General features: G+C 46.3%; 2 protein-coding genes across 7 annotated transcripts in view; one reads left to right on the top strand and one right to left on the bottom strand.

Moving 5' to 3' along the window:
- Nucleotides 1-471: 471 nt before the first annotated feature.
- On the top strand, nucleotides 472-1130 carry LOC119405070 (28S ribosomal protein S21, mitochondrial). Its single transcript, XM_037671841.2, has 2 exons — nucleotides 472-696; nucleotides 858-1130. The coding sequence occupies exons 1-2, from the start codon at nucleotides 617-619 to the stop codon at nucleotides 1039-1041; spliced, it is 264 nt and encodes an 87-aa protein (XP_037527769.1). The 5' UTR covers nucleotides 472-616; the 3' UTR covers nucleotides 1042-1130.
- A 1485-nt stretch (nucleotides 1131-2615) lies between these two features.
- LOC119405069 (uncharacterized) overlaps nucleotides 2616-22736 on the bottom strand; it is a 78393-nt gene continuing 58272 nt past the window's right edge. For 5 of the 6 annotated variants that reach the window (XM_037671840.2, XM_037671838.2, XM_037671836.2 and 2 more), the window contains exons 2-10: nucleotides 21072-21241; nucleotides 19683-19766; nucleotides 18817-18858; nucleotides 16986-17194; nucleotides 15223-16594; nucleotides 13239-13391; nucleotides 12034-12156; nucleotides 10213-10479; nucleotides 2616-7666 (exon numbers count right to left, since the gene is read on the bottom strand). In XM_037671840.2, coding sequence (XP_037527768.1) covers nucleotides 7496-7666; nucleotides 10213-10479; nucleotides 12034-12156; nucleotides 13239-13391; nucleotides 15223-16594; nucleotides 16986-17194; nucleotides 18817-18858; nucleotides 19683-19766; nucleotides 21072-21241 — 2591 coding nt within the window. In that variant the 3' untranslated portion in view covers nucleotides 2616-7495. The remainder of the gene's footprint in view (nucleotides 7667-10212; nucleotides 10480-12033; nucleotides 12157-13238; nucleotides 13392-15222; nucleotides 16595-16985; nucleotides 17195-18816; nucleotides 18859-19682; nucleotides 19767-21071; nucleotides 21242-22736) is intronic. The other variant, XM_037671834.2, reaches the window with a different exon arrangement.

The following is a 22736-nucleotide window of genomic DNA, read 5'->3' as shown; positions in this document are numbered from 1 at the left end:
TTTTAACGGCAGGCGATTCTTAGGGGCGTTAGCGTCACGGCGGAAATAGGTCAGCTAGGGCGAAAACATTCGATCCTGTACGTAGCGTGCAGTCAAGTGGTTTCATATAATAAAATATGTGACTCGGGCAAAAAGACTAAAGCTTCCAGCCTTCCGTGGCTTGGATGTAAACATCCTTCAACGCAGTATTACGTGCGTATTTTTAAAGAGGTTTTAGTCACGTTCCACAGAGTAAACCGCACGCTCTCGTCAAACTGATTTCATCTGTCGTCTGCTGTAGCGAAAATGGGCGTCTACAACATGGTGGCCGTGACGTCATTTTAGTTTTAGTTAAATCTAATATTTACACTATGCAAAAGTAAAACCTAAAATTTTGAAGACTACCAATCATTAAATAATGTTCAGCAAGACGTTTTGTGCTATCAACACGATCAACATAGACATCACGCAAAAGAAAGCGAGAGGGAGAAAAAAGTGTCATGGCGGCGTTCAGCATGTGCGCATAAAGTGACCGTTCGCGAGTTAGTTTGCGAGTTCGGAAGCAGTTTACGAAGTTTTACACTGCGATTTGTCCGGTGCTAGGAGCAGCTGCAGCTGCTGCCCGAACACATCAAGCATGCGGCACAAACTTTTCTTTGCCCGCACTGTTCTCGTCCAGAACAACCAAGTCGAAGAAGCACTGCGTGTGCTGAACCGGTAAGCGTTCCTCCAGATACAAGCTTTGGGCGATAAAGCTACGAGCAACGGTATTACTTCTCACGAGAAGACGTGTCGTTCGTAACTTTAAGAGCTGAGATCCGCGGTACCTGGATTCATTTTGTCTTGCGCTCTTTCTCCCTCTGTTTCTGTTAACCTAGCATCCTGGGCATGGAAGGTATCTTCGACCGCTACCGACTCACAAGGTACTACGAGAAGCCGACGAAAACGCGTCGGCGAATAAACTACGAAATCTGCAAGGCCATCTACGACGAAGACATGGCTCGTCGGATCCAATTCACGCTGCGCAAAAACCGTACCGACCCCTGGCTAGGAAATGACTGAACTGTTTGGGACGTGTTTCTGGTGGTGCAGCCGCTCTTCTTACCTGCGGTTCCTTCGTTGTTGTAGTGTATAAAGGATCAGTACTTCGGGGGTCCGAATGGGCGTCGATTCCTAGCAGCAAGCACGTTGGTCGCGTGCGTGCGTGCGAAGCGTGGCTTTAACGTCTTCGTTATTTGCTTGCTGACACTCACGCGCTTCGCCACTCCCCGTTTTGTGGTTGTTTCGAGAGTTGTTATTAGTAATCTTTTGCTTGTCTTCCTCGACTATCGGCGCAATATTCTGTCGTCGTCTAGACGGGCCTCTAAGCAAGTTGCTGATGTGACCGCTAGCGAACGCCACGAGTTCTGGCAAAACTTTCACAGCTGTGCAAATACATCGTGGTTGACACAGTGCATACGACAAGAGCCGTTGTCATCACTAACCTCAACCGTACCCAGATGCTGCTAGTTAGAAAACTTGGAGCGCAGAAGGCGCTGGACGAATAAAACACACACCACATGTGCTGATACATACACATGCATGGGCACTCCCCCGGTGTGTGTGTGCGCCACAAGTTCAAGGACCAAGTCTACGTGTCTCTAGCATTATCTGCCGTGTTGCCTTATCGACTACGGCGTTTCGCTACCAAGCGCAAGATCGCGGGTTCGACTCCTGGTGGCCGCACTGCGCAAACGCCTATGTGCTTAGATTCAGCCTCAGAGTCTTTTAAAGAACCCCAGGCAGTCAGCATGCTTAAAACTCGAGAAGTTATGTTCCAAAATGAGGCTGTCATGTCTAGTGTTGCACTTGCACTTTTCAACACAAAGTTGTGATGTGAAGAAGAATTGGTCCTTGCCCTTTGGTTGCACAAAGCTACAAAGAAAACCTCTTTGATCCCCCAATTCTCCGTCAGAGTTTGAAAAATTTGTTGTTGCCCGGTAGTTTCTGCGAACTAGGAAGCTTTCTTTGTGTCATAACAAGTCGTAATTTTTTCACTTCCACGAACTTTGCTCCAACTCCTGGGCTTCTGTACAACTGTCTCAATGTAAAATTATTACATTCCATAAAGCGCCAGCTAAATATTGGTTTCTGGGATTTCTTGCTTAGCAGCAAATTACAAATAGACTTAACTCTCTTGATTAGACGAATTGATTCTGCAGACAGAGAGGGGTGCAGTGAAAATTTTGTATTTACGTAATTTATGCACATATCTCCTAACTTCTTACCTATATATTTGATTTTAGAAAACTTACTGTATTGGAAACTCTGGAGCCAAGATTGTTCAGCTGCTTTGATGCTTAGCACATTCTTTCACTCTTTGCTCTTGTGCCTTATTGCACTTCATCAACATTCCCAATTAACATTTCTTAATGATCCAAGACAGCAAGTTTCTTCATTTTTGGATCATTACATTTATGACAACATTATGTTGCAAATGGTTATTTGGCAAGACTGCAAAGGCTTGATGTTTAGGCAAATCTGCTTACTAATCAGCACTCCCATGCCTGCCAAACCAGGCCTAGAATTCCGGTTCAGTGATGTTTGTAGGAGACTCGTGTACGTTTTTATCTGATAACAGACACGAGACATGAACATGGGTTTCATGAACATTTTATATATTTACATCTTGCTTTTAATTTCACATCTAAAGGCACTTTTCACACAATAGCGCACATGGGGTAACTTTTTGCTGGCCCGTTGGAAGAACGCTGTACTGCGTTCAGACAAATGACCTTCAAGGATGCAAGTTCGACACATTTACCCTCGTATAATACATTCTTGAATGCCCTTAACACTCTTCATTTGAACATGCACGTACATCCATTGAACGTCAAGTCGGTGGTCCAGCATTAACTAAAGAGCACGCAGTGCCGTATACGTTCCTTATATACACATTGTTGACCCCCTGGCACGTGTTGCATGCTCGTGACCTAGATAGACTCTCTTTACCAGCAAGTACTCGATAAACGGCAACAGCAGTGCTTACCTACTGCAAGGAATTTTAACTCCTATTACTATCTTTACATCACTTTACATTGCTAATAATAGCCATACGTACATGTCGGGAGACATGGCTGAAAAATAATGGGTCTCTCATTCTGCCTGTACATGCCGACACTGTACATAGTCCAAGTATTCGACCAACAGCAACTCTCAACACGGCCGCGTGAAGTACTTGCCGACCGTCTACGGGAAGTAAACATGGCATGTGGTTTGAAGTACTTTTTGCCTGTTGCACATTATTACACGAGCCAGCCCAAATGTGCGAGATGCTGTGTTGATAGAAGAGCTGGGCAGAGCAGGCCTATCTCGCTAAACTGCACACATTAATGCTTGATTTAACATTTAGGAACATTTTCCTTCGATTTCTAAACCACGAAAGTTTGAACCTTGTTTAGCAGAGCATGCGATGCCCAGAGTGTGAAACCATCCCATACTGTGCCTGCCACCACAGCTGGCATTTTGCCGCCCTAGTGTCAATGGTACCTTGGTATGGTGCAGTCATCTTCCTCACGCAGAAATGGGCACAGCAATTAGCCAGCAGTTTAGCAAGAGTACAGGCGGGCTCCCTCATCAGCACATCAGACAGCTATCTTTCACAAGAACAACCCTTAGCAATTTTCCAAACACCAAAACAAAACCTTTGGCATGGTCACTCTCCTTAAGGTACTGGTGAACAAAGCATAATTACAAGTCGTGCTGAAAAGCTTGGACAATAAACGACAGTGCATTGGGGAAAAATATCATGCATAACACAAACATGTGAGCACGGTTTTGATCACCCTGGAATAAAACATTGAGGTCCCCGACAAAGAGGAACACGCTCATTCGTAAGAAGGAATGTACGTGTGTGTTCAACGTGCATAAAAGCGGGAATGTTTAACTTAACGTGCCTCCCTTTATTATAGGTATTTGTACGGCTTTGTCAGAAAGCAGCGAGGGCATGTGCACAGAAAAAGTTTTCCAGTGCAGCACAGCATGCAACACTGAAGCTAGTTCCCTACTTATTTACAGAATTATGCGCAGCACTGAGAGATTCGTAAACGCACGGCGTGGTCGCCGTTTCGGAGACTACGGTCTGTGCAATCACACCAGAGCCTGATCGATACTGGTCTTGACGTTAGCAAACACTCAATTTCTAGAGGTGCTGGCCTAGGTTGTCTCGTTAATGATGCAGCAGGCAGTTTCGAAGCGTAACTGGCTTTTTGGTTCGCACACAGCTCCAATTACAAAATTTCACATCTTTAAAACCGATTACGAAGCTCTCGAACATGCAATGGCACTGCCCACTGTAGTCATCTTAAAGCCAGCACATGTTTTTCATATTGAAAGTACAGGCAGCTGCTGGGCATGCATGTTGGGAAATGCTTGCGTGCTGGTTTGCCGCTAGCCACTCGGTGCACGTCACTTGCTTCAAGTGCATTGAACAACCGTGGTTACATTGGGCTTCATGAACACAACCACATTTTAAAACGATCAAAGGAGCTAGCCAGTGACAAAGGCCACATTTTCCTGCCACGTTTAGATGTATTGCATTTGGAAGAACAGTTGTTCCCTTATTCTTCATTGTTCCACCTACAGGAACACTTCACTTCCTAGTCCTCAAGTATGGGCGCTGCTGCGTACAGGCTTTTTCACACTTAGGGGAAAAATCTGAGCACGTTGCAAAGTGTCAGCTTATCCCTAAGTGTGAAACAGCCTGTACTGTTGAGTGAAGCAGTTGCTCCAATTGAGAAACACTCAAGAGTGAGCAAGGACTCTCGCGGAACACTCCTACACCTCTTGAGTAGATTCTGAAAGTTCCCAATAACGAAGCTGTTGGCAAAGGAGCACTGAGGAGAGCTAGTACAGTGACATGCAAGAAATTGTGCCGCTTTCAGAATCTCAAGTCGAGAAGATTCATCAAGAGGAAGAATATTTAAGAACACTTGGAATTATTCGGAGCTGTGCGGATTCACGAGGAAGAGACGTGTCGGTGAGGCAGCACTGAAGCTGCATCAATGAAACGAGATTATTGCATGCTTAATAAGCTTATGTGTTGAAGGTACAGGAAGGAACATTTGCGGAGTGAAGGTGCTCTAGAGGCATCTTGCGTCTCCTCTTTCTGCACAAGCATATCGCGGATGCAGCAGAATGATGCTGTAAACTGCCACGAGGTTTGATTTTACAAGGAACAGCAACAAACAGCGTTGCTTTGCTGTTTTGCAATATTGTCGGGTGTACCGCCAGGCATTGCCACCCAAGTTGAGCATGGGAATGCTTGAGAAAAGATTAGCCTCTGAGCCTTTTTTGCCAACTGTAGTGCGTATAGCTCATACCAGCGAGAATCTAACTGCATGAAGTCTTTGCTGAAGGAAGTACAAGGGGCATGCAAACACGGACACATGGGAAAAAGAAACTACGTAGAGCTTCTGTGTGTTTTTCTTCCCATGTGGCAATGTTTGCGCACCTCGTACTTTATTCTACGATGAATCCTTACCAACTAGCTCAACTCTCTGTTGTTCTAATATTTAAAAAATGCCCTATACAGAAGACAGCACGAACACACAAAAAGGAAGTCATTAGCTTCGAGAAACAAACTTCTTTTCTAGGTGTTCGTGTCATCTCCTGCACAAGTTGTTTTTCCGAGCACCTTGCACAGGCATACAAGACTGTGCATTTACTCACTGTTAAAGATAAAACTCTTGCTTGAAAAAAAGAAGCACGAAAGAAAAATTTATTGCACAGAGCAGAATAATTTTTAGCTAAAACTTGGTAGCTAGCTATGTAATATTACTTTAGAATGTCAACTTTAGAACGATAGTTAATGGCAAGCTTCCAACCGAGAACTCAAAAAGAAAGTTTAGGTGGCTAAATATGAAAGAGTAAAATAAAATTTTAAAGTGTCCTTAAAGTTGCTGTTAATGGTATTTAGAGGAAAGCGAGCAGTGCTACCAGCCAGCCATTCACCGGCACTCTTCACGTTAGAACTTGTGGGCTCAGACCAGCCTGCAGTTGATTGAAGGCCATTTGGTACACCAACAATATTGCGCAAATGCTTCTGGAAACAAGTTCAACAAAACTGCTTTTGTACTACAGAGGCTATGCTTGCGGGGTGGCGTGCAAAGGCGTGTCGCGGCAGGCACGTCATTGCCATGTCTGGCAACACTGGGCAGTAAGAGCGCACTAAATCGAAGCAGCTTCTTTCTTGCAGAGACAGGAAAGGCAGCAGCTGTGAACAATACCGGCACCTTATGAACACTTTGGGACAAACGCCAATCACCGTTCCCTCGGTGAAAGTTTGCTCACGCTAACGTCTTTGCCGAGCAAACGTGCAAATGCTGTGCCTGCCGCAAAATTCTGCCAGGTGCTCCGTTTAATTGTGGTTAAGTGCTGGGCAGATGCAACAGCTGTGCATAACGTGCGCTTTACATAAACCTATACATTATTCTTCAATCTTAGAAAGTCAACGCGTGCTAACTTTTGCGTGCACCTATCAGACGCTTTGTGCAAAGCATGGAGGTACAACAGAGACACAGAAATACATCTCACCCGTTTGCCGGTATTCTGAGTTGCCAGCACCAGACAGGGATGAAACGTTTTCCCACGATTCGTGCAATGCGCTAGCGACGAGAACAAGCTATAAGCGCAGGGTCGTATAGAGTCTCGTGCTTACGCACTCTTTGGCATCACCTAGCCGTGTCACCGAAACCAGAAGTGCACCCAGATAATGTTTCAAGAATTCAAGCTGAAAATCCCGGGTCAAATCTGCCAGCTTAGGCTTAAGAACAGTATCCTAGACCCGCGTTGGAAGATGGAACTTAAACACATGTATGTTGGAAGCCTTCACATGAACAGAGTGTTTCACTGTTTGCCCTCAAATCTCACTGAGGAACGTGCAATGACAGCTTTCAAATCCAGAACATGTATCATTTCCCACAGCTTAATGTAGCCCACAAATTTCCAACAAATTAACTCAGCTTGCCTATGGGCAGAACTGCCTTTCTGCACATAGAAACAGCACAGTGTGTCTCAAGTTCTGTATAGCTGCAGAGATGAGATGAAGTGCAGTTTCTAACCCATGCGCCCATCCGTGCCACTCATGCGTAAAAATTATTAAAAACAACGAGAAACATTACATATTAGGGTGGGAAAAGGAAAACAATGTGGCAACGAAATCGTCAGGGCCGAAAGTTTGCGTCGGCGATGCTGCTCCACATCCCACGCATGCCTTGTGTGCTGTTTTTGGTGAAAGTGGCTTCGTGCGCTGTCCACTCGCTGAAAAGATCTCGAGGAGACGACAGAGGTGCTACCACAATGCGGAGGAGCAGTGGACCAGATATTTCATGCCACCCTTGGCTCGTGCAACTGTCAGCGGTCAGAACACGGAACACGGAAGTGATTCCGATCACTGCATGCGTCCAGTTTGCCACGGCTCGCAAGAGTTCACGTGACGCGGCAGTCACAAGAGGGTTCCTTCGGGAGGCAACGGCAGTCACGTAGCACACGCCCAATATCGTCCCTCGTGTTCGACGAGCACGGCCTCGGGCCAACTGCCGACTTGCCACTCCGGGTAGCGGCTCACGTAGTCTTCGTTGCCTCCTTGACTCGGCCGCACAACAGTCAGGGTAGTCCCCAGGGCGTAGCCCAACAGGTAGAGGTCCGCCTGTGAACAGAGTGGCAGCAAAAGCTCATGACACACTTCATCAAGGATACTGTGCATTGTGCAATTTAATCTCCCGGAGACAACACTTGAGCCGCGAATATATAGGCTTTGCTCACAATTTTGCTTTCCTGTTAATATCTGCGTGTACGATATTTTATGGCATGTCCAATTTCAACATACTTCACATTGCACTTATGTTGTGCTTTAAGAATTGTACATATAGTATTCAGTATATGATGCCATATTCCAAGGTAATGTTCTTTTAACCCTTTCCCTGCTGTGGACAAACTGGGCTTGTCCACTGTTTGTATTGCTCCTCTTGCAATTTTCACAGTCAAGCTTCCCAGATCCCTTTGGTGCAACTTCTCGAGGTATCGAAAGATGGCAGGGGAAAGGCATAAATTTTGACCAAAGGTGATTTTGATGCTGGCAACTAGGCTTGTGCGAATAGTAAATTTTAAGTTCGAAGCGAATAGTGATTTTGGTCGAATAATTTCGAATCGAATTCGAACAGTATAAATCACATATTAAAAAAAACGAGCATATTTGTCATGACCCAACCAACCTGCACAACGGTTTTTTTTAAATTGTAACAAGGCATGCGCAAATGTCATTCTTTTTGGTTCAAAGGAAGTGGAAGTAACTTTCAATAGTAGCAGGATTTGGCTTTCGGTAGAATGCAAGTGATAACCTGTAAAATATGTTACGTTTTAAAATTTACTATACTAAGCCGGTATAACAAGTTTTTAAACTTAAAAAATGATGAATCGATGTGAGGGTAATATGTTCGTTTAACCTTGAAGTGGGGCTTCGCGGTGGTGCATATTTTCCCGGGAAAGGTGTATTCACGGTATAGCACTCCTCCACTGCAGTGAAACCACTTTTACAGGAGGTTACAAGCAGACATTTTCCTTGAAAAGGTGTATTCACGGTATAGCACCCCTCCACTGCAGTGAAATCACCTTTACAGGGGGGGTTACAAGCGGACTGATATACGCCTATTCGTTCTTTGCGAATACTTTGAAATTTTTAATAATTTAAATTCGAATTGAAGCGAATTCGAATACTGTATTATTCGTTCGAATATTCGAAGTGCTCGAATATTTGCACAAGCCTACTGGCAACCAGTATTCGGATGTTTTTGGAGAGGCGCCAGAGAGAAATAGGAAGGCTAGCACTGGGCGTACACAAGCACACACCAGTGGAGGCCATACAAGGGGAGATGGGCTGGTCTTCCTTCACGGTGAGGGAGGTGGTGGCCAAGGCAGGTTACGAGAACTGGCTGGTGAGGCTCCCTGAGCAGAATGTGGCCCGCAGGATGCTCATCCACACCAGCTTCGCGAGTAGGTCTACGAGATGGACCAGATGCACAGTGGCTCTACGCCGACGTTTCGGGTTGCCAGCAGTGTGTTTAGAGAGAGCAAACGAGGAGGGGAAGACTAAACCTGGGGAGGGAGTGCGGCTCAAAGTTTGCGAGGTGGAAACGACCGCATGGCGTAACTCCGCCGCGACAAAGTCAACTTTTGAGATATACCGCGGCGAGAAACCCGAAATAAGCACGGAAAGGATCTACGACAACTCAAAAGGGAGAGCTTTGCTGGCGGAGGTGAGGGCGGGTGTGCTGTGGACGCGACTCTGGAGAGCGCGATTCACAGAGGGTCTCGTGAAAACATGCGCCCTCTGTGGGGGATCGGACAAAACGCTCGGCCATGTCGTCGTTGAGTGCTGTGATATTCTTCTGCCGGCCAGCACAGCGGCGCTGCCCATCGCGCTTGGCTTCGGTGTAGAGGGCGGAGAGCTGCGGAAGTTGGTGGAAGTGACGAAGAGGCGCCTTGAGTACTGGTGGCGGCGCGGAGCGCTACGTGTTTAGTGGCAGCTCATACTTGTCTGTTAGCCAGTTTAGCTACTCTTATTATTGGCGGTTTTTTTTTTCTCGGTCACGCCGGTTTTGGACACCTAACTACGGCGACCCATTAAAAAGAGCAAGACCACCAACATCGTCATCTTCAATTTGCGCACGTGTTCTAGCAATGGCTGCATTACGAAGAATAAAGAAAAAAAAGAAAGAAAACTCTTTATGGAAGTTTCACTCGAGTGACAAGTTAAAGAAAAGTGCAACTCTCGCCCGAGTCTGGCGCAAAAATCCGAGAAACCGTTGAACCGAGACGAAGAAAGGGTGTTGCCGTATTGTAGTTTATGCAGATAGCCACGACCTCACCTCCCATGGTGCTTCAAAGATTTTTTCCCACGGCATCTGCAAGTTCCATCATAGCACACCGGAGAGATGCTGTTTTTGATATATTAGAAAGCAATTTTCTGCACAGAGAACTGCTGACGATCATGTAAACTCTGTAGGACAGCACAGTGAAGCTGATCTTCAGTCACAATTCGTCACCATTTCACAGCCCTTGGAATCTATTATGCAAATAAAACATTTCAGTATGTGTCTTCAGATTATGTTTGGCCAGGTAAGCAGGGAAGCAACTAAGTGTACTCATAGTCGAGTCAATTAGGAAATGAACGCTAGTGAACTTGAAGCACTTTACCTCTGGTACTGCCCGACTTTTGCCAAGCCGGCTGACATGGCTGACCAAGTGCTCTTCTGGTGACGTTGACGTGACTTGTGCAAAGAGGACTGTGGCGAACAGGGGGCACGGGGCGTCGCTATCCTTTTGTGCTGCGAACAGCTCCAGAGCAGACTTGAGCATGACGATTTTTACTGCCTCCACGAGCTTCGCGTCGAGCGTGGAGTCTTCGTTGAGCTTGCTGGCGAGCAACGCCGCTGGACTCGCCGTTAACCGCAGCTGATCCTCCTGGAAAAGCAGAAGTGGGAGACAAGCCCCTCAGACCGCAGTTATCTCACCCACGCATCAATTGATACAGTTCAATGAATGTTTATAAGTTTCATCACACTTCTTGCATCTCCAACATTATGAAGAGCATAAAGCTATGGCCACTGTCCGTGTCATCCGTGATGTCATCATGAGCTGGCCGAGGAACATCAGCAGCCACTATCTTTTTTTCTGGGACCTCGTCATGAATGACTCATACAGTAAAAGCTCGTTAATTCGGATTTCTAGGGACCGGAAAAAAACGTCCGAATTAACCGAATGTCCGAATTATCGAATGGTCGAAATAAACACAATAAATGCAAGAGTTTTTTCAACATGCCTTTACTTTACAATGTAATCGCGGATGCGTGTCTGTTTTCGAGTAGAAATTCGTGCGGACACAATTTTTCTGAGCCCTTCAAGGTGCTCAGCAGCTCGCATGCTGTCTGCAGTGCCAAAACAAAATTCTTTAAGGACGACGAGGGCCTCCGCGGCTTCCTTCACAGTATGAGGGGGCCTGTGTGGCTCATGGTGTGGCTGCTCCTCTTCAGGCTCTTCGTTCTCGGATTCGTTGCCATGCATCACTTCCTTGACGATTTGCTCATCAATCAGACAGCCGGCAGTGGCAACGCCATCATCAATGCCGATATAATCCTCTAGTGTCACTGCATCAGGCATAACACTTCCGAAATCCTGCCCATCGTCGGCACCGTCGTCCGGCGACACTTTGGCATCGCAGGAGTCGGGTACAACAAAGCCACTGTGCCCGAAACAGTTGGCAATGGCGTGCGCAGGCGTGTTCTGCCACACATATGCAAGAATGCTAACTGCGCTCAGGAGACTCGTGTCGTATTGTTTGCCGACGTCATGGCACAGGAGCAACTGCTTGTCGGCGGAGCCCATTTTTCAGGGCACGCAAAATTTCTACTTTGGTGGTGAAGTCCTTCACCTCGTACTTGGGCCGCTTCGCCGGCGTTGCCATCGGCGGAGAGTGCATTCACACGAAAAGTCAGCACAAAAGCACCAGCAACAATCAAGCTAAAGGAGCCGTACTGAATCATTCCTCGATAAAACGACGTTCAACGATGCAGCACACCAACGGGATCAAAGCAATAAAATGGCACCGCCAACAACACACGCGAAGAAAAGGCGTTCAACCAGTCTCAAGTCAAGCCAAGTCAACAATTGATGTCCATGGCGATGCTGCGTTTGAGCTTCACTTCCGTTCTGAATTGTTCTTTTTTCGTTTTCGAGCCTCGCCGGCGGCCCGAAAGTCGCCGAATTATCAGATTTGCGGTCAAATCTGTCTGAAATAACAAGCACCTAGTCTCATACAGTGATGTGTATATTTACAGGGACCAGATGACGTGTCCGAATTAACCGATTTTCCGAATTAACGAGAGTCGAATTAACGAGCTTTTACTGTATAAAGCACAATTGACTAACATCAGTGGAAGCACTGAAGCCTGGCCTCGTTTACCTCAGTATTGAAAGAGTGAAGCACCAGTTTCCAGATTAACATGTGATCTGTCTTACCAAGTCCTGTAATGCGGAGAGGCACTCCCAGAATCCCTGCAGAGCCTGGGTGTACTGGAGACTGCGATGGAAGGTCCAGCCCTCGAGCCAGGTCTTGGTCCCCACAGATGCGTCGTGGAATCGCTGAAATGTAAGCGAAACACTTGTAAGCCAACTGCAGTGACACTTCACGTTTGCTAAATTGGTCACGAACGCAATCTAAAGAGACTTCAGCAAAGCCACAGAGCTTGAATCGAACTATTTTTCTTATTGGCTGCCCTGCCTTCTTAGCTTAGCGATTAAAGGACCCCCTGACAGCGAAAGTTTTGTTTGAGACTTTTTTACTGTAATTTGTAGCTTTGTGTCTGGTAATCCTGAAATTGAATCGTAAATGCTCAAACGCATTGTATAATTAATGCTAGCATCGTTAATTGAGAACGATTTTGCATCGGTTCGATATGCCCACCTAAATAGCATAAGAAACTAGTGCCCCACAGCAGGGGAGCGCCCAATATCGCGTGCACTCAAGCTTTGGTGTCGTTGAAAGCGCAGGGCCCCGCGCACGGTAAAGAATGAAATGATGCAGGTGCTTCGGTATGTTAGGTGCGTGCCCCCCCCTTCCCTCAGGAAAAAGAAAAAGCATTCCTGGCCAAAGCAGCCAGAACTACGTTGAGAACAGCCCGACAACAGTGCGAGAGGGGGGTGACGAACAATAATCTTCGCTGGGTGTTAGTCGTGGTATTTTTCACGACCCACAAAACTGCTCGGACGTCGACAATACTCACTTTACTCGTGGAACGTCACACGGGGCCTCGGTCTACATCATACGAGTGGCGATGTCGCGAGGTGCTGCCAACTCAGATGAGCACTCATGCTTACTTTTAAACGAAATTAAAATATCTTAAAGCTAACGACCGGCATTTATAATTGGTCAGAAGTGCCCCCATATACAGGACAATCAAACAACACAAACATCTTGAAGTTTCAATTTTGGTGTCAGGGATCCTTTAAGGTGTTGTGCAGCTGAACTCAAGGACATGGGCTTGGTTCCCAGTCATGGCAAAGTGAAAAGGGTCAAGTTTGGGAGATTGCATATTCACTGTCAGGCATTTCCATGCTGCATGAAGTGCCACACTATGAGCTCCTGAAGATGCTGCTGGCTCTAGTATTTTATTTAGGAAACTCTACAATGTTGGCACTGATGAACTGTACACAGTTGTTCATACCTGGTAGACGCCATTGGCACCTCTGTGTCCACTGAGGATGGATCCTCCAGACGCCAAAACTTGGAAGCCAGCGGCACGAATGGCGGCATAGCCGTCATTCTTGATCCTCCGTAGCGATCTCACTTCAAGTCCCGATAGTACAGCTGCAAGGGTCTGAACAGAGGAAATAAAATAGACGGGTGGAGGTGGAGCATTAAAATGGAGTTGGTGAAGGGCAGCACTACAGATGGGACTTATTTCCAGTCAACTCGGATTGGCGAATTGTAAGGCAGCCATAAAGTAGTTGCTTTCATATACTATAACACACTGATCAAGCATCCTCTCCTGCCTCTCAACTCTGAACTGTCCCAAATGTCCTACAAATGTCGAAGTCAGAGAGGCAGCTACGCCGCTCGACATCCTCGGAAATATACCGTATTTATTCGAATATAGGTCGACCTTTTTTTCCCAAAAATGTTGCCCATAATCAGCTATCGACCTATATTCGTGACCAAAGAATCTCGACCTATATTCGCGATCAAAGCGACCAAAAGCACCGCACCTATGGCGTTCAACTGCCGCGCCTGCTGTTCTTCAAGCAGTTCCTGCTACATACGCACATTATATACCATAAAATCTGGTATAAAAACCATACCCGTCCGCCTTTTCCGACTAAGTAACTAAGAAAAAAAAGTTATTTGTGCAATAGCTGCACACCGCCTTTTCAAAGCCCCCGCGAAATGCAGCCGCTCCGCCATGTTTGCGCTGGAACCCGTGATTTCCCTAGGTAGGCCGTGAAGTCCCTAGCCCCCTAGCCGTGCTGCCTGCCGACGCGCAGCCGCACTGGCACTGGCCTAAGGCCTCACTCTTTGTTTGTTGTTTGATCTGGCGTGACGGTTCGCATTTGCAAATGCGCGGTTGGACGGTGTCACGTCGGTAGAGCTACACAGCTGACTTCAAGCGTCAAGTGATACTTTTTGCCGAGAATTCCAGCAGTTGTGCCGCTTAGCGTGAGTTCGACGTAAAAGTTGATTAGGGGTTGGCGGAAGCAGCGGGACCGACTATTCGCGTGCAATGGATAGCGTCGTGCTTTTCGCGGCCCAGCAACTGGCAGGCATGACGCTCTTGAAAAAGAACTCAGGCTCCGGGCGTCAAGGAGGCCCTGCAGAAGGCCAACAGACCTGGTCGTCATACCGCTAGGTATGACGTCCCGGCTACATTAAGGACCGGGTGGCGAAGAGTTACAAAGAGTGGCTTGAAGGAGGATGCTGCAATGACACCGACGGGACGCCGCGAGAAGGGCTTCCCTCAATGAAGTTGCGACGTGGGTGAAGGACGCGCGGAAAGACTTGCCAGCGGAAATTATCGTGACTGGCTTTAAAAGGTGCTGCATTTCCAACGCAATCGATGGCAGCGAAGTCGACGTCATTTCGGATGCCGAGGATGCCTGCGAAGAATCCGACAACCTTCCTTGCACATCTGACGAACATGACACTCCCGGCAGTGACTAGGGCGCTAAGTTAATTGTAAATAAAGGTGTGCTATGTTTCAATTTTCCTGTTTCTAAAAAAAAAACATGGGTCGACCTATTTTCGAATATTTTTTTTTTATTTCTCGTAGAGCGCTATAAGTAGGGGTCGACCTATATTCGTGCCCGACCTATTTTCGAATAAATACGGTAAGTGCATTACAAACTCTGCGCCACTTAAACACGCTCACGAGAGTCTCTTTGAGTGAAAGAGAGGAAGTTCGAGAGAGAGTGGTTATGTTTGGTAATGATTAGTGAGCAAAGACTCTGAAGAGATCCTAAGATAATTGGAGGGGGTGCTTGCTCAAGTGGGGGCACTTGATCGGTGTTTTAAAGTAGTTTTAATTACAACCAAAGGATAATGAAGTTGGTTGAGATGAAGCTGCCGAAACGACCTGCAACTCAAACATCACAAAGCATTCCTTCTAAATCAATCATGCAGCAACAATCGAAAGAGTGATCTGAAGTCAAACCTACTTTTTCCATTCCATCACCAGGCTGGTGCTTCCTCTTTCGGCGTAGCCCAAAGATGTAGTCAGCCAGTGTCACTTTGTCTTCAACACAAACTGGTGATTCAGCAGATTCAAAGTTGGAGCCCTCGTCGTCCCTTTCCACGTCCATCAGGTCATTGCCATTGGTATCCATGGAAGCGTCTCTATCACTGCTCGCAGCGAGCGAAGCAAAGTCCGACACACTGCTTGGACTGAGAGTGCTCTCCTCGGGTACGGTGGTGATCTTGTGTAGCGAAAGGGACTCCCGTGTCTCCGACGATGGAGCATCGCAGTTCCGTTCCGACTCGGGCAAGCTTTGGTCCACTGGCAGTGTGTGGCTTCGCACTAGGTTACGCTTCCACGATTCCGACTCCGCGTAGAGAATGCGCTGAATCTCCTCGCGGAGTGTGCCCTTACTGTGAATGTTGCCACTGCTGTGGCGACGCACGACGCCGAGCACGCTCGGACGGGGCGCGCCGCCATCTTCGCTCTCGGACCACTCGCTGAACGTGCCGAAGTCCGTGGAGTCCGACTCGTGCTGCAGCTCCGCTGGCTGCTTCGACAGCGGAAGCGAGTCCCACTCCAAGCTGGGCCCAGACGATTCTCTGACCAGCCTCTCACTGTCCGACTCGAGAGAGTTCCCGAAGTCGCTGCCGCTGTCCGTATGGATCTCTGCATTGCGTATGCTGGCACGGCGGTTGGAAGATTCGTCGCCGCTTTTCTTGCCGGCATCGCCCAGCACGACATCGTAGTTTGCTGGGAGCTTCTGGAACACACGGAGGCTGACCAAATCTGCGTCGAGGTCAAGCAGCTCTTGCTTGGTGTCGTGGAGGATGGTCTCTATCTTGTCGATGGTCTCAAATGCCTCGCAGGGAACCTCCAAAGGTGCCTGTGCCCTCTCAAAGATACTCAAGTCAGATGCTTCACTGTCCACGGAAAGCTGATGAGAATGTGAATTGCGGAGCCGCAGCAGTGCGGAGTCGGAGACCATGCCGCCCATGGAGAAGTCGTCGGTCTCCTCTCCCTGGCTGTTGGCGCGGGATGAGATGAGCTCTTCCGTGCGCCGGTTGCGTTCGCTCAGTGAGCCGATGCTGAAGTTGGCGAGAAGGGACACGGTGTCGTTTGCCCATGGCGTTGCCGCCTCGCCACCACCTTCGTAGGAAAGCGAGTCTAGTAGACCCTCGGGCTCTTGGGAGATGGAATCGTCGGACAGCGGCGCTCGGTCGTCTACGTTGTTGTTGTTGTTCTTGACGGACGCCGGGACGTCTCCGGACCCGCTGTCTGCCTTGACACTCGGGTTCGCCCTCGGGCTGTGATCGGTCTGCCGTGTGACGGGACTTCCTGCTGACTTTGCTTTCCTGGAATAAGTAGCAATGTGAGCGTGTTCAAAGTTAGCCTACAAGAAAAATAAAAAAAGCGACAAGCAGGTAACTGAGTGCTACATTATGTTGCTTGTCACATACAAAGGAGACAGATTTAAAAATGCCAAGTAAAAGCTAAGAAATAGAGCAATACAGTACTTATGATTCCGATAAATGTTATGGTTAATAGAGGCATCGCTATCACCAAGTTTCTGTCATTCAATCTCTTGACTAAGCTCTCAAAAGGCCATTGCATCAAATCGTTATATTATACTTCCTTCGCATAACTCACGCATCACGGGAGACGTGACAGTCGTCCGGGCGAGAAGGCGGACACAAAACGTTTTTGCGGTGCTTAAATAAGGAGTCGTGCTGTGACAACACTCACTTGTTGCGATGACGCACGCTGCCGCCTTTCTGGTTATTTCTGGCGATGTTGAGTGGCGTCGAAGCCTTGGGCTGCGCACATCCCTGAAAGCGAACGTCGCCCGATTGGCTGTCGAAGCGCACCGGCTCATAAGGGTTGCTCGACGTCACTCCCATGTCCCAAATGTCGTCGTCGCTTAGGAAGCCACCGCCGCAGCTTGAGCTGGCATCCTGCGTGCCATGCGAGGGTCAACAATCATAATCCGCGCATAATCATAATCCAGTCAACAATAATCGTACCGTGCGCAACTCTCCTAATGCGCTCGACACATGGATGCACTAACTTCAGTCACATTCTACACATTCATTCTGGCACAAATTTTATGCAGGAAGCAGAGAGAAAATGAATGCGGTATGGCAGAGATACCGGAGAAAGAACCACCATGCAGGCACGTCCCAAAACACCACTGCTACATTGCAGGTGTGAAAATAGTACTAGTATCATTTCCAAGCATAAAAACAATGTGACAGTTGCCTCACCATTCAAGCATATGATCGAAATGAACAAAGATGGATGCATAAAACATCTGTCTAGGGCTTTGGTGTAAAAAAAAGGCGTACAAGTTTCACTTGTTTCAAGATAGTATAGCTGCGAACTCGACTTGTTGTGAATGAATGCACCCGCTTTTCGTGCTGGAAAGCTGCAGTAGATATAAATGTGTTGTTCGCTTAATTTCTACAGCACTGGCTTGTACCCTTATGTTCCTTTCTTGCATCCTGCGTAAAACTGTCACCATAGGTATTAATATTCCGTTGCGTCCAAGAGAACTTCATGGAGGTTTTCTATGAAACTGCGGCAGGCTTTAAACGACACTTAAAAAAAAGCTGTTTAGCTTGAGCATAAGATGAACTACAAACGCCTGGTGCATGTTGCGGTATATACTATGTTCACACCAACTTTGCGAGTGATTTGGTTGTATGTGATAATAAGCAAAGCACACTGTAAGGCACATCAGCGTAGACATCAATTAGCCACACAGCATTGAGTCAACATGACTTAAAATCCTTATCACACACGAAGAAACACCAACTCTCCCTAAAACAAAAAATAGCGCAGTATTGTAGTGATCACGCAACAGTACCGCAAAATAGCACGACAACGTTCCTTCACATTCCACAGGCCAGGAATAAAGTGCACGCTTTATAATAACGGCATTTTTGCCTGAAAAGGTACAAAACCATTGTGTGTACAGCACAAGCAGTGTGAGAAACGTATAACTGCTTTATTTACTGTATCATAAAAAGTTAGGAGACATTGATTATTAATATTAGAGTTACGGAAAGCCGCAGTAATCTTGTTCGGGCTACATGTGTACAGTTGAATTTCTCGCACTTTAACTTTGCAGCCACAAAACATTTAAAAATTCTATGGTTTTACATGCGAAAATCAAAATGTGATTGCAAGGCATGCCATAGTAGCAGTCTACGGAAAAATTCCGACCACTTGGGGTTCTCCTACGTGTGCCCATTCTAAGTACACTGGTGTTTCCACATTTCAAATTATCGAATTGTGGCTGCCAAGGCTGAAAATCACTAAGTTGCCACAGCAGATGACAAAGTATCTGTGGGCAAAATATCTTGGTGTGTCATTCAGAGATAACACTTGCCTACTCGAATGAAAGCCAAGGAAGAAAAAGAAGTGAAAAAAGATAAAAAGTGAGTGTAGGATATGTTAAAAAATGTTCAGTGATGCCATGCATGCTAGAAGGAGAGGAGTTAGTGGTGCGCAAGCTTCCCAAGTCGTGGTGTAGTGCCAAAAATAGTGCGTAAACGCAAAAATAAGAAAAACGTACACATTTCTTTTCAGCTTGGGCATGCTCAGTCACGGGCTGGGGCTGAAAGGGCAAAGCAGCGATGCGTTGCAAAGGCAGTTGAATGCATCAATGAACTATGCCGTATAATTGATCATCATGGACTTTGGCGTTGTTGGTATCTGTAGATTTTTGCTCACAGGTTTTTTTATTGCATTTTCTTCCTGCGTGGACAATTACTGCTGTCGTCCATAACAACACTAAATCCATAAACGTGAAATGCTTAAAGATATCTACAAACTGTTTCTGGTACCTGGAACATCTGAAGCTACACTAAATGACACTATCTTGGTGTCGCAAAGCTCCCACAAAAATCTGACGAGGACTTACTTAAAGTGAAACCTACACATCGATTAAAAAAAGACAAAGAAAAGCATGAATAAAAAAATATGCAGCACAATTTGGATTCCTCTCAAGGATAACACATCTAAAAGGGGAGAACTCGTCGTGGGAAATTTTTTACTTTGAGCCAGACGCAAGTTCTGTGGTAAAATACAAGTTACCATGCGACGCAGCCTGGGAGTCAGTGATGCAGCAACTATTCTCGCAGTGGTTAGACAGCCAAGAGCAACAAAAACTCTAGCAGTTAGCTGTAGCACTTTGCAAGAAACAGCACAGAAAGCCATTCTAAAAGCTTCACCAGAAAGCAAGAACAATGCGAAGCACATACTACCATAATGATAAAGCAAGCTTTATCATTATGGTAGTATGTGCTAACCCAAACTCTTGCTTTATCACATAATGATAAAGCAAGAGTTTGGGTTACGCAAGGACAGCGCTAGCAGATAATTACGCAAGAGGCACTCAAGCACATAACGAATTGCGTAATTAGACAGAGGTTCACTCACAATGTCGCCGAAAGATGCCTGGCTGGTTGCAGGTAGCGATGCCTCGCTGATCTCGGACTCATTGTCGCTTTCTAGGTAGCACTCCTGCAAGCAGACAGGATGACATTTCTAGCACCAGATGCGTGCACGAAAAGATAACAATGCTTTCTCAGAACACTTTACCTAATTGAAGGGACAGTAAGGGAATGTTGAGTAGAAACGTATCAGTAAGTTATGCTTCTTTAGGACCACAAAAACATTAATTTTGCCATAGGATGGTATGATAAGCCATTCTTAAATACTATCGGGTTGTTGACAATATCTGGTGACACCTCGAGCAAACCAGCAATATCCAATAATTTTGTAAACACACCAAAACATTTCTCTGTGGCTTGGAGAATACGATCTAAACATCTCACACAGGGGCAATCTGTTTCTATTACCTTTTGCTTCAGCTAACATTAATTCTCTCTCCATCGAACTTACAGCTTCGCATGGCATGAACAAAATAAAAAAAGCTTTAGGTCTATTACCTATGCTTCGAAGCAACAGCAAGGATCGAATTCTCTTGTGATCGAGATATTTGTTCGTTTGGCAGTCTGTGGGATTCTCAGAACTCAACACCAGCACCGTAGCTTAAAGAACCTAGCTCTTTTCCTTCCATGTTTCTGCTGCAGTGTCCACATGCTCGTGCATGTGCCAATGTTCGTCTCTGATCAAGATGCGCATAGCACCCATACCTCTTGTGTCACTGTGTTTTTGTAGATTCTGGACTAACAAACTAACAGCACTTATTACAAACTTGCGCCCTACCAATGCCTTGCTCAGTTTTATAACGATTACCACAACACATTGAAAGAGCTGTCAAATCATGCTACTTTGGTAGGTCCTCGGGGGCAGCTCTTAAAGGAGTGGGCTTTAAACCAAGGAGGTTTAAAAAAAAAAGTTCTGGAGTGGAAGCTTTCACAAGGTCTTAGCAGCAGATGTGAAGCCAGCATTTCATTTGCCTTGCCTCAGAAACATTGCCTTCTCGTGTGATGCCCGATCAGACATAAAGTGCTTTTGCCCTGCTAACATAAATGCTAGCCTAAATATTAAGAGATTGCTGTTCCTGACAAAACATAACTAGATGAGTGTCGGTAATTTGATCTCTACTAAAACTTGCTTTGAGGCTTGTTAAGGAAACCAGTACCTGTCCGGAAAAACTACCAATACTAAATTTGTACGGCGCGTGAGGCAATCACTGCTTTTTATTTGCTGTTTGCTAACGCTTTATTGTGCCCGGAGTAAGATGGTGGAGGCCTGGCTTCACTTTCCAGACATACCACTCCAGCAGTTTTTTTTTTTTAAACCTCTTTGGCTTACACAGACATGCAGACTCGCATCACGATGCACCAGAGCTCTACCAACCTGTACTCGTCCATGTTCAACTCCGGATATCCAGCTCCGCACGTGGGCCTTCCGCAGCGCCGCTGTCTCCCTCTTCTTGCGCCTGCGGAAGCGCTGCCTCAGCTGGCAGTAGAGCTTGTAGCAGACGAAGGAGCCAACGCCCAGCAGAAGGATGACACTAGTGGTGCGCACTGTTATAAGAGAGAGCGGGAGAATAATGGGAAATTTCTAGCTTTTCTGTCAGCATGTGAAAAGACTGGGCGTGCAAACACGGACACAAGAAACTGTCTGAACACTCTCTGTCAGGCCATTCAACTTACAGTGGGAACAAGAAGTTCAGCTGTTTGTCTTGTTACACTAACACCATCATTCTTGCCTGCACTCATATCCATAGTCAGCTTAACCGTCCAAATAGTGAAGCCTTTCACATTTGTCAACTTCAAGATGATTGTACAAGCCAACCATCGATACCTCTAACACACAGGAAGTTAAATATCTGTTACGTTCTCACGCCTCCTATGAGTGGAGTGCATGCAACCACATTAACAGCAGCTCTACATTGCGCCTTTTCATTTTATTTCTTTTTTGTATTGGGTACGCCGTTTAATGTTACCTGTCTGCCAGGCAGCATTTTCGAAAAGCTTATTAACAATGTTCTTTGAATAGACTGCGGTCAAGAGCCAGCCTTTTGTTTCCTCCTTTGGAGCTATCTGCATCCTTGTTGCTGTTTTATAATAAAGGATAATATAGTTTTCAGGATATAGTGGGCTACTGGAGCAGTGTATGGTGGTGGCAATGCCGCTAGTGATACCTTTCGAAGCAGGGCGTACAGTGCAGAGTGCACAGCCTTGCTGCTAGCCATTAGTTGAAAGCGCTCGTCAAATGCATTGTTGTGGGAAAAAAAATGATTAACTCTCAAGGAACAACCTGTGCTTTAGTTGACAGCAGCATGCTCACCTTCAAGCATACAGCGCACAGGCCGTTTTTATACACAATGCAAAGAATCGGCTCTTGCAACTACGCAGTTCCTTGTCACAGGCTGTCACGTCGGCACATGATGCGGGCAGAAGGCTTACATGTTCTATTAAGGCTTTTTTTCTCTTTTGGCAGAAAATTGACACACAAAAATTGTGGTTGAACCGGGGGATGCGTTAGGGCAGGGCCTCACAAAACATCATGCTGTGGCCACTTGGTGTGCCCACTTTGCACTTTGGCCCATTCATTCCGTACCAATGACATTTGCAGAGGCATCTGCTATGCCCCTACCTTTTGCAACAGCTCGTTCTTATGGCTTGTTTCTATAACTACTCACAATAATTACTTTTTATTTCGCATCTATTAATACATCACATGTAGCTTTAAGTTTGCAGAAAAAATAAAGAAACAGTTTCCTGTCTTAGCAGTAATGCGAAAGCTCCCCTCTAATGTATCCTGCGTAATTGGTTCCCCAAAGGTAGCTTAAACAATACACGTATGCAAGCAACCAACACATTCGCCAAACATTCAGCCTAACGCTGACTGTAGACAGCAAGTAAAAACAATCGCGTCAGTGACATATGCTTATATGTGGCAATCCAAGAATACACAAGTGTCTTTGTTTACTCCTCTGTGTTTAGATGGCCAACATTTCCCGAGAATTATGTTCCACACTGAGGCATATACAGACACATTGCGACATTTGGCGCC

The sequence above is a fragment of the Rhipicephalus sanguineus genome, chromosome 9, assembly GCF_013339695.2.
Source record: "Rhipicephalus sanguineus isolate Rsan-2018 chromosome 9, BIME_Rsan_1.4, whole genome shotgun sequence".
Lineage (NCBI taxonomy): Eukaryota > Metazoa > Arthropoda > Arachnida > Ixodida > Ixodidae > Rhipicephalus > Rhipicephalus sanguineus.
The sequence above is the reverse complement of the archived record's forward strand: the minus strand, read 5'-3'. Positions and strand labels throughout refer to the sequence as shown.